Below are 13,934 nucleotides of genomic sequence, written 5' to 3' on the forward strand. Positions count from 1 at the left end.
TGGTACCATTTAATAACGTGTGATATTATCATCCCGTCAAACAGGAGCGTTTTAGCGGGAGCGGTAAAAACGCATAGTGTGACACCACACTTTGGAATTACGGGGGCAATGATAAGAACCCCCTACGGCAGCTATGGATACTCCCTTGAAAGGGAAAACTAAAAAAATTTTGGGCAGAATTGCGCATGCGCAGGTGTGCGGGGGGGGGGGATCTGTGCTAGCCACAGCAAATTTTTTAATCTAATGAAGTTTAGAGCCAAGTCTATAGTCTTTGCTATATTTTCTAATAGTGTCTACTGAATCTTTTAATATAATCAAAGTAGGATGAATTTTTCTCATTTCTGGTCGCTCTACTACAGTCTTCGCTATATTTTTTTAAATTTTAGTCACAGTGTTTAATTAAAGTAGCGTAATCTTTCTCGTTTTTGCTGGTTCTTCAGGCTGGTGTGTCGCAGGGCTCAGTTTTTGGTCCGCTATTATGTTTTAGTTTATATCAATGATGGTGTTAACTGTTAAGTAATACTTTCAGACAAGTATTTTTGAAAAACTTTTTAGAAACTGATTGTTACAAGGCCCAACTTCTGAAAACTGATGCTCTTCATATAGGTAACCAAAGTAGCGATATTTTTCTCACTTCTAAGGAAAACGAAAGAATACGAAGAATGTATCAGGAAAATAAAAACAGAGAAGGACTTATGGAAGATGCTAACTGAGGAAAAGAGACCAATAGAACGAGTGGGAGAGAAATACACTAGAGGACTGGAATCTACATTTTATTAAGGCAAGGAGAGAAGAGGGCGAAGGAGACGAGGTATCAAAGAAAAGAAATTGCGAGACTGACTGAAGAAGGAAGGGAAAAACTGCTGGGATGGATGAAATAGGAAATGAGGCTTGGATTTCCGCCACAGATAGTATCAAAGAAAAGATAAGGAATCTATTAAACAAGATAAGGAAGGAAGGGGTAATCGTGCCGATTTACAAAGGACGTGATAAAAAATTGCATTGAAAATTAAGAAGAAACACAATAAGACGCAATGAATCAAAGATTAGAAAGCGATATGGAAAAGAGTATTGGAAGAAACAGATGGGCTTCAGAAAAGGGAGGGGACGGTGTATATGTATTACACAGATTGGTGGAAAGGAATTGGAAAAATGTGCTTTCATGGACTTAAAAGTAACGTTCGAGAGAGTTGAGTAATTTTTGAGGCACTTTAAAAGTTCACCTTTTTGTGCTTTACAGGTGAGGTTTTTTTGAGTTCTAAGTTAGGCCGAAGGTACTTTTTTGTTAAATATTGTGATAATTAGCGACTTATTTTAATGCAGAAGTTAACCGCACAGAATAGCTTAGTTGCCAATCCCGCAAATACCGGGATCCCGCGGGATTAACATCTAGCAATCCCGCAAGTACCGGGATTGAGATTTTGCTGCGGGATTGCATTCCCTAGATGGGAAAATAGACAGGGACAGAATCAAGGACCTATATCAAAAAACAGGGTTGAAGGTAAGAAGAGAAGGGAAGGAGGTGGAAGTGTTTTGGACATATAAAAAAGAAGTAAGACGGGGATGCTCGATTAGCCCAACCTTATTTAATCTCTACAAAATGACATGAAAAGCGTATTAGTGAGGCAGGGTCAATGTAGAGGAATCGTAGAAGAAAGATATGGTCCCTGGCATAGGCGGACGACGCAGTAATAATGGCAACAGAGGTAGAATACTTTTAAAAAATTCTGGGAAGAATGGAGAGGCATTGGAAGGTATGGGAAGAGAGGTGGGAGAAAAAGGGAATGAAAATGGAGACAGGAAAAAATAAAAGAGGTTGGAGAAATTAAATATTTAGAGTACCATATACAAAGAAATAAAATAATAATAAATAATATAATAATAAAATAATATAATTGCGCAAATAAAAAAACTACGGAAAAAGGGGCGGGGACGATAAGACAGGTGTGCGAATTAGAAGAGAGGGGTTTCAAGAACAATTCCAGAACAAGAAAATACCTGTTTGATGCAATGGTGAGAGGGCTGCTCATTTAGGAAATGGAGATATGAGGGTGGAAAGAATGGAATGAACTATATGGAATACAAAGAATGTCTTATAAATAGGTATTAGGGATAAACGGAAAGACGCCAAATTGTATATTTGAGGAAGAAACAATAATGGAGAAAATAAGGGTAGCATCGGGATGCAGTGCAGTGAGTTTTCGAGGGAAGAAGTGAAAAAGAGCGAATTTGTAACAGAATGCTTGATAACGAGGATGAACGCAAATAGAGTAGACAGAAATAGAGAGTAGAAAATGAAAAAAATTTAGAAAGTGTGAAGAGGAAGAAGAGAACATTCTTCCTCTGGGGTGAAAAAGTGAAGAGGAAGAATGTTCTCTTCTTCCTCTTCACATTTTTTTCATGTTATGTAATTGCAAAGAGGTGCAAAGGACAGAGAAAATCAGGAGTGAGATGCTGAAAAAGGGGTGAAAAAGTGAGAGTGATTGATGAACACAAAAGAAATGTGGAAAGAACACAGAAAAAAAAACACGATGGAAATGGATACGGACGGATTGAGGTCGAAAGCAGGAAAGGATGGAAGATGAGCTAAAAGGAACATTGATACACAAGTTGAGTAACAGAGGGCGAAGAAGAGAGCTCACGAAGACAAAACGGACAAGGAAAGTAAGGGCAGTTGTTGCCGAAGTACTTATGGCAGAGAAGAAACAATAGTAAGATAATTGGCGAGGCTCAGATGCGGAGATGAGGAGAAAGAGAAGGATAAGTGGAGAAAGAAAGAAGAAAGGAAATGTAGAGTCTGTTCAGAGTAAGAGGAGGATATAGAGCACATGCTATATGAGTGCAAAGAAGTGGTAAGGGCAAAGGGATGCAGTATTGAAGTGCCGGAGGAGGGGGACGGTTAAAAAACAGACCAGGCTTTTGGAGAATCTTTTTAGGAACTGACTGTTATAATCCCTTAAAGGCACAGCTTCTGAAGACTTATAGTTTGTTATGTTAAACACTGAAAACTCTAAATATTGTAGAACTCGTGAGCTCTTTAAAGATCTTGAAGGCTTTTCAAGAGTCTGCCACTTAATACTCTAAGACTGAGAGTTTTAAAGGTCATGAAAACCTAAATACATCTTAAATGTTCTAAACACCTTGTATGAAGAATGTTTAAAAGGCTTTAAACGAATTTAAAAGCTCTTGGAAACTGCTCGAGACCCTTAAGGCTCTAATAGACTGTTAAAGACTCTAAAATGTACCTACTCTTAAAAATTAAATTCTTAAGGCCTCTCAAAAGCTCTTAGAGCCTTATTAGAGTATCTAAAAGTCACTTAGCTTTGGAAAACATCGTAACCACTGGTTACAGGTCAATGTTAAAAGCAACCAAATTTTAAAATTAATTGAATTTTATTAAATAACAATATACAAAATAAATAAATAAAAACAAGCCACAGACACAAAAGCTACACTAAAAAGTACCCGTGTCACTCCAACTCAGTGCTATCAACTCTATGTAACGTCGTTAAAAAGTCTTGGTTAGTCTCTCTATGACCGTTAGCTAATAAAGACTCTTGTCTGCCTTGAAGCGGAAATTGAGTCTCCTCCGCGTCCTCCCTTTTCCTTCGTTTCTTGCACAGCTTGTTACTGACAGGTCTGTGCGCTACGAATATTATGAAAACTATCACTCCCTGGAGCGAGTTGATAATATCAATGGCCGTCCAGAAACCTTCGGTACTTTGTAGCACCGAGGATATTATCTCCGTTACCCAACACAGCGTCATTAATATCAGGAGGAAGACGCACGATCGATACCTGTAAAACTGACAGTTGTATTTCGACGCGTTGCATTTGGAGCCTACATCGGCTTGAGTTCACCCTCTAATGTCTTCCAGTTGACATCAGCACGCAACGTCTTCTGGAAGTGGAGTAGTGTTATTTTCGAGAGTATCGCTACCATTAGATTGACCAGAATCGCAATTCCAACTGGCGCGTAGAAGTACGGCAAAGACTCCTTGCTATCTGAAAAGTGTCCAACGTTCAAATTTGCATTGTATTGCGGCACCGAGTACCATCAAACCAGCAACTGTTTCGTCCAAAGTGAGGCTTTAAAACTGTAGTTGGTATATCGGGTATTAAGTCGATCAATAGCGAAATGATCAACGTGAGTAGCGGCACCAAAAGGCCGACTCCCAAGTAAATTCGCAATCGTTTCCCATCCTGAGTGTACGCCTCTTTGTTGTGGAGTACGATTTTGCAGTAAGTTTCAATACTGACCATCGTCAACCAGGTAAACGACGACACCAAGAAGAATTGGACGATGAATGCTGAAACATGAGCAATAGCAAATCTTCAGTTGGAGCAAAGTAAACGTACCAATCACTCTGCATCTTGTCTTGTCGATCCCGGAGAATTGTGCGGATACAAGGCAGATAAAGGCGACGGCCATCGAGCTGGAATAAAACACGATGCATTTGCCTCTGGCGTCCCTAACTTCTTTTACCACTAAGAATACTAGCGCTGTTAGTATTAGTGCAGCTGCCGAAAGGATGATACCTAAAATTACGACGGTCATCCCAAATCTTATGCTATTCGTCTACGAAAGCAGTAAAACAAAGAACCAAACCTTTTGCCATGCCCCACAGCTACGTCGCGACAACTCGTCAAAAATCAAACCACGAATCTACCAAGAACGTTTATTTAAATAAAGCGGATTACAAGCAAGCGGAAAATAATTTAAGCATACCCATCAACCGTGTAAAAAACTCATGCTGCAAGACCACCACCTATACGATGTCTAAGGCACATACCTACTGCGTAAATTACAAAAAATGTGCTAGAAAGTGGCACGTTACCGCTACTGAAGCACAGTATGGCGGTAGTTACCCATCTGCTCCCAGCTTCGTCGCCCAAATTCACAGTTTCAATGCAGTAGTTGTCCATCGATAGTATATTCTGCGTGTTGAGTACCATTAGAGAACCGTTCTTCATAAGCGGAAAAGACTCCTCTTCGGGATCTAGGGGATACCTACACGCTTGTTAGTATCAGATCTCAGGCTTTGTACTCACTTTTGATGGCTGCAGGTGATCGCCTGCACGAACGGCACAAACTCAATCGATTCGGCTGCGATCGGCTCGTCGTCAATATGGCTCGAATTGTGCTCGTGCACGTTCATCGGCGGATTAAAGCGCTCTTCGCTCGACCCGCAACCGCCCTCCAATAAGACCTGGTTCAGCGCGCAGCACTTTTGGACGCGAATTATTCGGCGATTGTCGTGCTGAAAGGGCAGCGTGAGTTGGTGACGGGTTGAAGGTGTCTTACCGTATACAAGGGATTTCCGTTCGGTTCCGGTATCGTGACGTTCTTCGGGATAGTGGTGTGGCCAAAGTTTTGCTTGAACTGTATGCACCACAGTCCAAAGTAGTCGATCGAGTCGGTCGTTAGTTCGCCGGGGAGAGTGACGTAGACGTTCTGGCCGGTGTACTCAGAGAGCGATTTGCTCGAGCCGTTCTCGTCGGGCACCAAGACGCCATCGGTCGACGGTTCCGGCCCCTTTCCCGCCCAAAAGTGCGCGTCGGGACCTTTACCGTCGTAGTGCAGGTTGGACACGAAGAAGGTCTTTTTGTCGACGGCCACGATGGGACCCGATCGTAAACCGTGCGCCAGTCTCGTGAAGGGGGCAAGTTGCACCCCGTATTCTGTCGATGGTCTCTGAAAGTGCACTATTGGATTTTGCCAAAGTACGAGCGCAGACGTACCCTTCTAATAAAGGTGTGTCCGAAGTTGTGCTTGAAAGTTATACACCACATCGCCAGGTAATCGATTTTGTTGTAGGTAAGGGAGCCGGGAAGCGTTATTGTCACGTTCTGCCCTGTATACGCCGGCAAGGGCAAGGAGGACTGGTTCTCGTTTCGTACCAAAATACCATCGCCGGAGGGCCACGTTCCCTTTCCCACCCAAAAATGCGCGTCGGGACCTTTACCATCGTAGTGCAAGTCTTGAATGAAAAACGTCCGTGGGTCGATTATTGTTATCGGGCCGGAACGTAAGCCGTGGGCCAGTTGAGTGAACGGAAGGAGCGTGATTGGAAGAAAGGGGGCCTAAAACAAAAGATTTTGATCACAAATTTTTCGGCTTTTTGGCATACACCCAGTGTATTGACCTGTGTCATTCGATTAACCGTTTATATCGTGGAGGAGCCACCTAATTCTTCGTCTGTATATGTTGCTTTTTCATCTCGTGCCGGCTGCAGATCTTATTCTTAAGCAATGCGAGAAGGAGAAGAGAGGTGCTCTAACTTTTCTTCTGCTTAGAATGTGAGTCTGTTTGTGTGATAGTACTTTAACTTAGATACTGCTTGCGTTACCACCTGTACTCTTTTCATGTTAAATTAATTGGTAGAATCCAACTACAATGTAAGAGTCTACTAGGTCTGTTTTGTCAGGCATATAAACAAACAGGCCTTCCTGAAGAACTTGGGGGAAGAAGCCGAAGTTTGTCGTTAATCCCATTAGAACAACAGAGACTAGACCCAGGTAAACCACGATAGTGGCTGATGAGAGTCTGAACTAGAAAAATGCCAGCATCTTTGGAGTGGAATATCACTGTCGCGTCCAAAAGCAGGTGGAAGTAAATGGACGTCCGAAATGCTAGAACATTCACGATAGGGGTGAAAGGTGGCGAAATAAAATAAATGCTTGAACTGTGATCAAGAGGGGTATTAAAAAAATAAGTGCACTAACCACACCAAGAACGCCACACTCCGCATAGTATTGCAAAACTCACAGACGATTCTAAAAAGCAACATGTAAATTAGGCGATTTGGGGATGATTTACCGCAGCAGAATCCACAACGATTCAAGTACGATTCACAGATTATTTCAAGAATCCACAGTGAAGATTCCAGAGCATTTTGGATTGGGACTCTGACGATCTGATGATGCAAGGAGTACTACAAGAAAATTCACAGTAAATTTCAAGTGAATTCGAAGAAGGTTCAAGGCAGATTCACAGCTTATTCTAGACAGATATTGGAAAGGGTCGAGAAAAGTCCAGGAGTAGGGGATCGTTCGAAGAAATGCATGATGAATTCGTAAGTGCGTGGAAGAAGGTTCACACTCGATTCCAGGAAGCTACAAGAAAATTTTAAAATTTTGATGATTTGAAATTAGCACAAGAATCCGTGAAGATTCTAGAAACTATTGCAGTTGATTTCAGAAAGCTACGGGAAAGAAAACTTTGCGACGTTTACAAGCGGGTATTCCGGGAAGAACAATTGCCAGGTGGATGGCGGACAAGAAGAAGAAAACAAAGACCAGAAGAAAAACGGTACAACAAGTAACATTAAGAGTGAGCCACGGGAAGGGACAAGTGGGGAAGGAAATTGGGATGTTGGGTGGCGCCATTGATGCAAGCCTAAGAACACGCCTTCATAGGTGAAATGAAACTGGAACCGGAACCGAAAATTACTGAAGTCACAAAACCGGAACCGATACCGAAGCCCTTGAAAAATAATTCTACCTAAGTAGTGCGAAACCGGAACCTATTATGGTCACCAGGAGAGAATGCCGGTCACAGAACACCTGATACCGCGGCCTACAATCGTATGGTTATGACAGAGACAGAGCAGACTACGTTTCCTGCCGCTTGTCACTTTACTGGCGGCATTTGTGAAATTTCTAATGTCTATAATGACACCTGTCATCACTGACCAATTGATATCAAAAGATTTATATAAAAATTGAAAGGTTATATTAAAATACGATTTCGAGTAAAATTTAATACAAAACACGTCAATAATATGACATTACTTGACTCGACCCCTTTCCTCCCCGGTAATCTGTCATTTTCCTGACTTTTATGTAAATAACAGTATGATGGTTTACGTCCCATTAATATTATATTAAATGAGAAAAATTATATCTCGGCAACGAAGCATTTGAGGACTCATATTCATAGGACATTTTCGACTGGAATTCACCGAAGGAACATGTACTCAAATTATCCCCTTTCTTCGTGGGACACCCTGTATAGCAAACGAAAAGTTTCTAGAAAAATCACGAATTTAAACAGTACATAATTTTTTGAAAGAATGCGTCACATCCGCTTTCGTTCTTTATCGCCGGTGACCAGAGCTGGGCAGTATTCGATTTTGTAAATACTTTTTAGTATTCAAGTCCTTTAAAGTATTCAAATACTTTGTAATTAAATACTTTTATTTTTCATTTGCCTATTATATGTCAATTATATCTGTCATATGTGATATATGAAGCAGTCTATTACGCCCAAGGGCATAATGCGAGGGCATAATGGATTGTCATCTCATTATGCCCTCAAACGGCCTGTCAAATTGATTGACGGAGTCATATTATGTAATAAAAAAGATGCTACTTGATTCGTATGAAGCACTTTAATGTTGGCAAACAATAATTTGTATATTGGAAATGCATTCTTTGGAACGATGAAAAATAAAATGTTGTATGCACCTCAGGCATTACTCAATATTTAACCCTCGGGCGACTTACAATCCCTCGGGCCGGAGGCCCTCGGGCTCTGTCGCCCTCGGCATAAATATCGCCTTAAGGCCCTTGATGCATAAATAACTATTAAGGAAGCAGTATTTGTATTTGTAACTCAAATACTTTCACAAATATTTAGTATTCGAATACTTCGCATAGTATTTGAATACTTAACCTTCCTTTTTTTTTACCAAAAATCGACTCCACCAAAATTTCTCGGGAAAACACTTTTTCTTATTAATTTTGGTGCGTAGAATCCAAAACAATTCGTACTTTTTCGATCAGACTTCTCAATCAAAAGTTATAGACTAGAAACCAATTTCGAAAGAAAATTCAAAGGGCTGTAACTTTTGAACTAGTAGCCCAATCTTGGAACTGTTTGAAATTATGGATTCTACAGGCCACATTCTATAAGAAAATTTTTTTCCGTGTCGATCTGAGACAATTTTTTTTTTCGTGCCTCAAAAAAAGGCAGTAGTAAGTAGTATTAAGACGCCTGATGATGGACGAGAGAAAGTCCGAAATCGATAGCGACTAACATTTTTCAATAAACAAAAATTAGTGTAATACTTTCGACAGCCATTAGACCACACACTAATTAATATGGATTTTTAAAGTATTTGAGTGACTATTCAATTCATCTAACATTTGTCAGATTTCAACCAGTGAAATGTCTCGATTTCAAATTGCTGCGCCAATGGGAACGAATTATAGTGATAATTGCACGTGTGGTATTTCAGCGACAATTCAACTCATGTATAAAAAATCGCATAAGCCGCAGTGCAATTGTCACTTTGACAGCGGCAAAAGTTACCTGCATCTTTTCCAGCGACAAATGCACTAGTGGTTTTTTCACTATTCATTTTCGAACCAATTATCGCATTATCCTTTCCCATATGACTAGCTTGACGTCTGTCAATAATTGATTAGCTTGGTGAATTTCTTGTTCGTTAAATTGTCCTGCCGAATTACACTCGAGGTTTGTATTTAAACCGAGTAAATTTGGGTTGTTGCAACTCAAATCTGTTTCCTTTTAGCAATTGAACTCGAAAAACTGTCAACCTAAAAATGCTCCACCTGCGGTGTCGCATTTTTATTAGTTGACAGTTTTTCTCGTCTAATTGCTAGGCAACAGATTTTCATTACCTAAACAACCCAAATTTACTCGGTAAAATACAAACCTCTTGTGCAATTATAAGTGATAATTTCACGTGTGGTATTTCAGCGACAATTCAATGCGATTATTCAATGACATTTGTCAAACTTCCACCAGTGAAATGACGCGAAATTTTGTCGTATTAACCGGAACATTCTTCTTAGTTTGTTAATCAATTTCGACAACCGACTAATCACCACATCTTTTAATTTAATCACTCATAACGAATTAGCTTGGAGCACAAAAGTTCGAATAGAATCAATAGCAAAATGAAAAGCAACTTCCATAATTTATTTTGACGTTTGTTGTTGTCATGGAAATACATTCGCGTAGGTAATTATGCTTAATTTTTCTTTTGATTCGTTGAATAGTCCTCCGAATACCATTCGTAGTCGAAGTATTTGTAGATTATTTTTGAGCTGCTGCTCCACTCATGCTAGTTACGCTTTTTAATACCACTCGCGCAAGCGCTCGTGGTATTAATCAGCGTAACTAGCATTCGTGACAGCACCTCAAAAATATTCGACAATACTTCGACTACTTATGGTATTATATATGACAATACTATAAAAAGTATTCGAAAACCTTTGTCAGTATTAGAATGCCTTTGAAAGTATTCTAATACATTCTAAAAGATTTGAATACTTATTTTTTAAAGTATTTGAATACTTTTCAATGTATCTGTATCTAGTATTCGCTTGTGCTGGACGTAAAAGTATTTAGTATTCAAATACCTTTGATTTGTGTAAAGTATTTACTATTTAGTATTCAAATACTTTTTGAAAGTATTCTGCCCAGCTCTGCCGGTGACTAATCTGTTATGGACTTGATGGCGTCTCGATGCTGGCCCAGTATCTTTGGGATATTCACCACACACTATATTATCGGTATCTCGATCGTTGCGAAAGAGCGGAATGACTAGGAGCAGGAAGAATACGTTGGTGACACCACAGAGTCCACCCTCGGCGGGGGCAGTAGGGAAAGAGGATTTACTGAGTGCAAGCTCCACACTACCCCCACAGTAGGTACATAATGCGCCAGGCATTCCCTAATTCCTAAGATAGGAAAAGAAAGGTGTCCAATTTGAATGAAAAAACAACTTCTTTACCCTTGAAAGCGATTAAATTGGCCATTAAATTTAGAACACCCATCTGAATTTTTTCTTCTGCTAGGGACGTTTAGCGAAAAAGGCGCAATGTGAGAAATAATACGAATATAATAAAAACAGTTGACAATAATGACAATAGGCAGAGGAAAACCTGACCTGAATTTTTCCGAAAGATCCAATAAATTGAAGTATATATAGGGTGGTCCATTTAAAATAAGCAAGTTAATGGTATCAACTTGAAAGATACGTTTAGACGCTTTGTCACCAGCCTATGATTCCATACCTGATTGCTGATTCAAAGCAGGCATAGTAATCGCCTTTGACGACAAGTAACGTCGTTTAATTTTCCGAATGACACAAAGATCCTGACGTACGTAGTAACTTAAAATCGGCCACTTGTCTCATTGATTGGTGAACAATACGAATCTGTTTATGATCTAATAGCTTTCGGTTAATTTTAATCTAACGGAACAACTCATTTTCAGGTAATGATTTGCAGTTTAAAGTGATAGGCCATAAACATATAACAAAAAGAGTAAAGGACCCACTACACTATCCTGAGGAACTCCCATAACTGCTTCCTATAGCTTGTACGATCTGAAGAGATCCTTATTCACCTTCCACTTAGTCCATCGCACATTGTTTTTGACCCACTTCTTGCATCTATCTTATCAGACTTTGTTAACGTAGAGGGCGCCCTTCTTAGAACCGGAGCTAGCAAAATTAAGATAAATACGATACAACTAGGGTAAATGAACTACCAGTACCGGATTTGAGACAACAAATAAAGGATCCATCGGGGTTGGAACTTGAGTAATGTGGAAACTGTCCCCAACATCATCTAGTCTAAAAAACGAAGGAGAGCCAAATTACGTTTTATGTGAAAGATGATTTGGTTGGCATTGTCACGCTACCGGAAACCGTACAATGTAATACTTACGTGCGATATCTACAAGGATAAACTAATTATCTAACAACATTTGCATGTTCCACATGTGCCTGCTTTAACTCGCAACATCACTTAGCGGACTAATTTGGGAGTTGTCTGTTTAATCTCAGCAGAGAGTACACAAAACGGATAACTTACAGTGGACGATGTTTCAATGTCGGCGCTATTCTCATCGGTCTGCAGCGGAACGACGGCGAGCGGCGGCGACGACGACGCTTTTTGCGTGGACGAGTGCGAAATTAACGCACACGCGAACAGAAAAAGAGCGCGAAACGCGTTCATCTTCAGCACTCACTGATTGGGAAACAAATTCGCGTTCTTCGCCGGGTCTCGCAGTGTACGTGAGCAACGAGCCCGAGCCGAGGTTCAATCACCACACAAACTTGTTTTAAAATTATTTGACACACATTCACAAATAATCGCTAATGCACCACTCGAAGCCACTTCTGAAATGATAAGAGCGGAATGGAGGAGGAGAACGGTTTGACTCAGACGCATACCGGGGAATGCCCCACCTTTCACGAGGAACTGATATGACTATTTAAAAATTTACAGGGAATTTCACACATTCATCAATCCCGCAAAAAAACGTTCGCTTCGTGCTACGTCAGAGTGGTATTACGCGTCTCGCTCAAGAGTGAAAGTGAATAGTTCTACACGAGACGTAAACGAGTCTTCGTTACCGAATATTTAATTGATTTTTGGAGGACGACGTTGCCGTTTATACTTGGCCAGGTGTGTTTGCGTTTATTTTTGCTCCCATACAGAAAAATTGAACCGGTTGTAGGTTTCTCTGCAGTAGAGGCCTGTGGCGAGCCCCACGAATTGGGTAACATAGTAATGAAGGCATTAGGTTGCCTGGTTTCTCGTTATCCAAGTCTTTAGAATGCTTTGAAAATCTTCGAATCTTCAAGTCGTCCGAATTTTAGAATCTTCTTACACATTTTTCCATCATTTTAGAACCCCATCTTAGAGTACTTTTACAATCTTTAGAACTAATAAAATCCTTTAAAGGCTTTTAGTATCTTTTTCTCCGCCTTTGTACTACTACCTCTGGTCCTGCACATGGAGATCAAGTGCAAGCAAACTGAGGACTTCCATAACGGTTTTACTGATGATCCGCAAGGCACGCTAGGTTCTCCACATGGTACAAAAGGTCTAATCACGGCGACGTGCTGCCACAGAACAGACTCTACGGGCCCTGGTGGGCTTCTATCGCTGACACACCCTGAACTATGGAGTTCAAAGTGATATAGGCAGTTGTCTTGTCACGGTCTTGGAGGGTATAGGTAGCAGATTTTCCTGGACCACCGACAAGCCCACTACAAGTGTTCGATGTAAAGTACTGTGAAAATGGGTAAATTTGACCACATTTCTGTGCGTGTATTTTCTGTAGTGTGTGTACGTTGGTTCTGCGTTCTTGTATTTCTGTTATATTATAATTATATCTGATATTTAGCGATCGGTTAAGAACATTTTAACACACGATTCTGCTTTGATCACCAGGTATTCAAAATGCGGATGCCATAGCATGTGGAATGAAGAGGATGATATACGTTCTCCTCTCTAAAAGGGACGAAGAAGCAACAAAAATAGCCAATGGAAATTGTTTAAAGCCTGGACAAACAAAATAAGAAACAAGGATTATTATGTGAAAGCATTATAGTGTAAACACGGCTTTGGAGCAAAAAGGTGACGCTGATGCTATAGATCAAAATTGTTTTTATTCTTCAAGTTCAAAGGGCTGTAACTTTTGATCTAGTAGTCCAATCTTGGAACTGTTTAAAATTATGGACTCTACGGACCAAACTCTATAAGAAAATGTTTTTCCCGGTCGATCTCAGACAATTGTTTTTTTCCGGCCTCAAAAAAAGGCAGTGTATTACCTTCCTTCTTTACCAAAAATCGACTGCTCTGAAATTTCTCGGGAAAACACTTTTTCTCACTAATTTTGGTGCGCAGAATCCAAAACGATTCGTACTTTTTTTACCAGACCCAAATTTCGAGAAGAAAATATGTACAGGGTGACAATTTGAAAACTTACCACCCCCCCATATCTTAGTAAATATACGAGATATTTAAAAAAATCAAAATCCGTTTCGGTAATTCGGAGGGGGAATCACAATGACATAGTTGGCGACGCACCCCCTCCAACCATCTGTACCTAAGATTTTCCATGTAAACAAAAATTTCAAAGTGGCGACTCGACAGCAACTCAT

At 40.3% G+C, this 13,934-nt stretch overlaps 1 protein-coding gene across 1 annotated transcript; it reads right to left on the minus strand.

Annotated features, from left to right (window-relative positions):
* Positions 1-3,414: 3,414 nt before the first annotated feature.
* LOC116181015 (adhesion G protein-coupled receptor E4-like) lies at positions 3,415-12,232 on the minus strand. The gene is made up of 9 exons (XM_031501228.1): positions 11,854-12,232; positions 5,743-6,084; positions 5,306-5,695; positions 5,053-5,261; positions 4,794-5,011; positions 4,360-4,539; positions 4,056-4,310; positions 3,846-4,005; positions 3,415-3,798 (listed from the first exon to the last, which is right to left on the minus strand). Exons 1-9 carry the CDS (start codon positions 11,995-11,997, stop codon positions 3,471-3,473), a joined length of 2,226 nt encoding a protein of 741 aa, XP_031357088.1. The 5' UTR covers positions 11,998-12,232; the 3' UTR covers positions 3,415-3,470.
* Between the last annotated feature and the right edge of the window lie 1,702 nt (positions 12,233-13,934).

Source organism: Photinus pyralis, unplaced genomic scaffold, assembly GCF_008802855.1.
Source record: "Photinus pyralis isolate 1611_PpyrPB1 unplaced genomic scaffold, Ppyr1.3 Ppyr1.4_LG9, whole genome shotgun sequence".
Classification (NCBI taxonomy): Eukaryota; Metazoa; Arthropoda; class Insecta; order Coleoptera; family Lampyridae; genus Photinus; species Photinus pyralis.

What these genes read in the sequence shown, in the direction of transcription:
- LOC116181015 (XM_031501228.1), bottom strand. Translation starts at nt 11,997, where the DNA reads ATGAACGCGTTTCGCGCTCTTTTTCTGTTCGCGTGTGCGTTAATTTCG. An exon ending in GACACACCTTTATTAGAAGG is followed by an intron (nt 5,696 to 5,742) that starts GTACGTCTGCGC and finishes GTGCACTTTCAG; the next exon opens with AGACCATCGACAGAATACGG. An exon ending in GACAAGATGCAGAGTGATTG is followed by an intron (nt 4,311 to 4,359) that starts GTACGTTTACTT and finishes CTCATGTTTCAG; the next exon opens with CATTCATCGTCCAATTCTTC.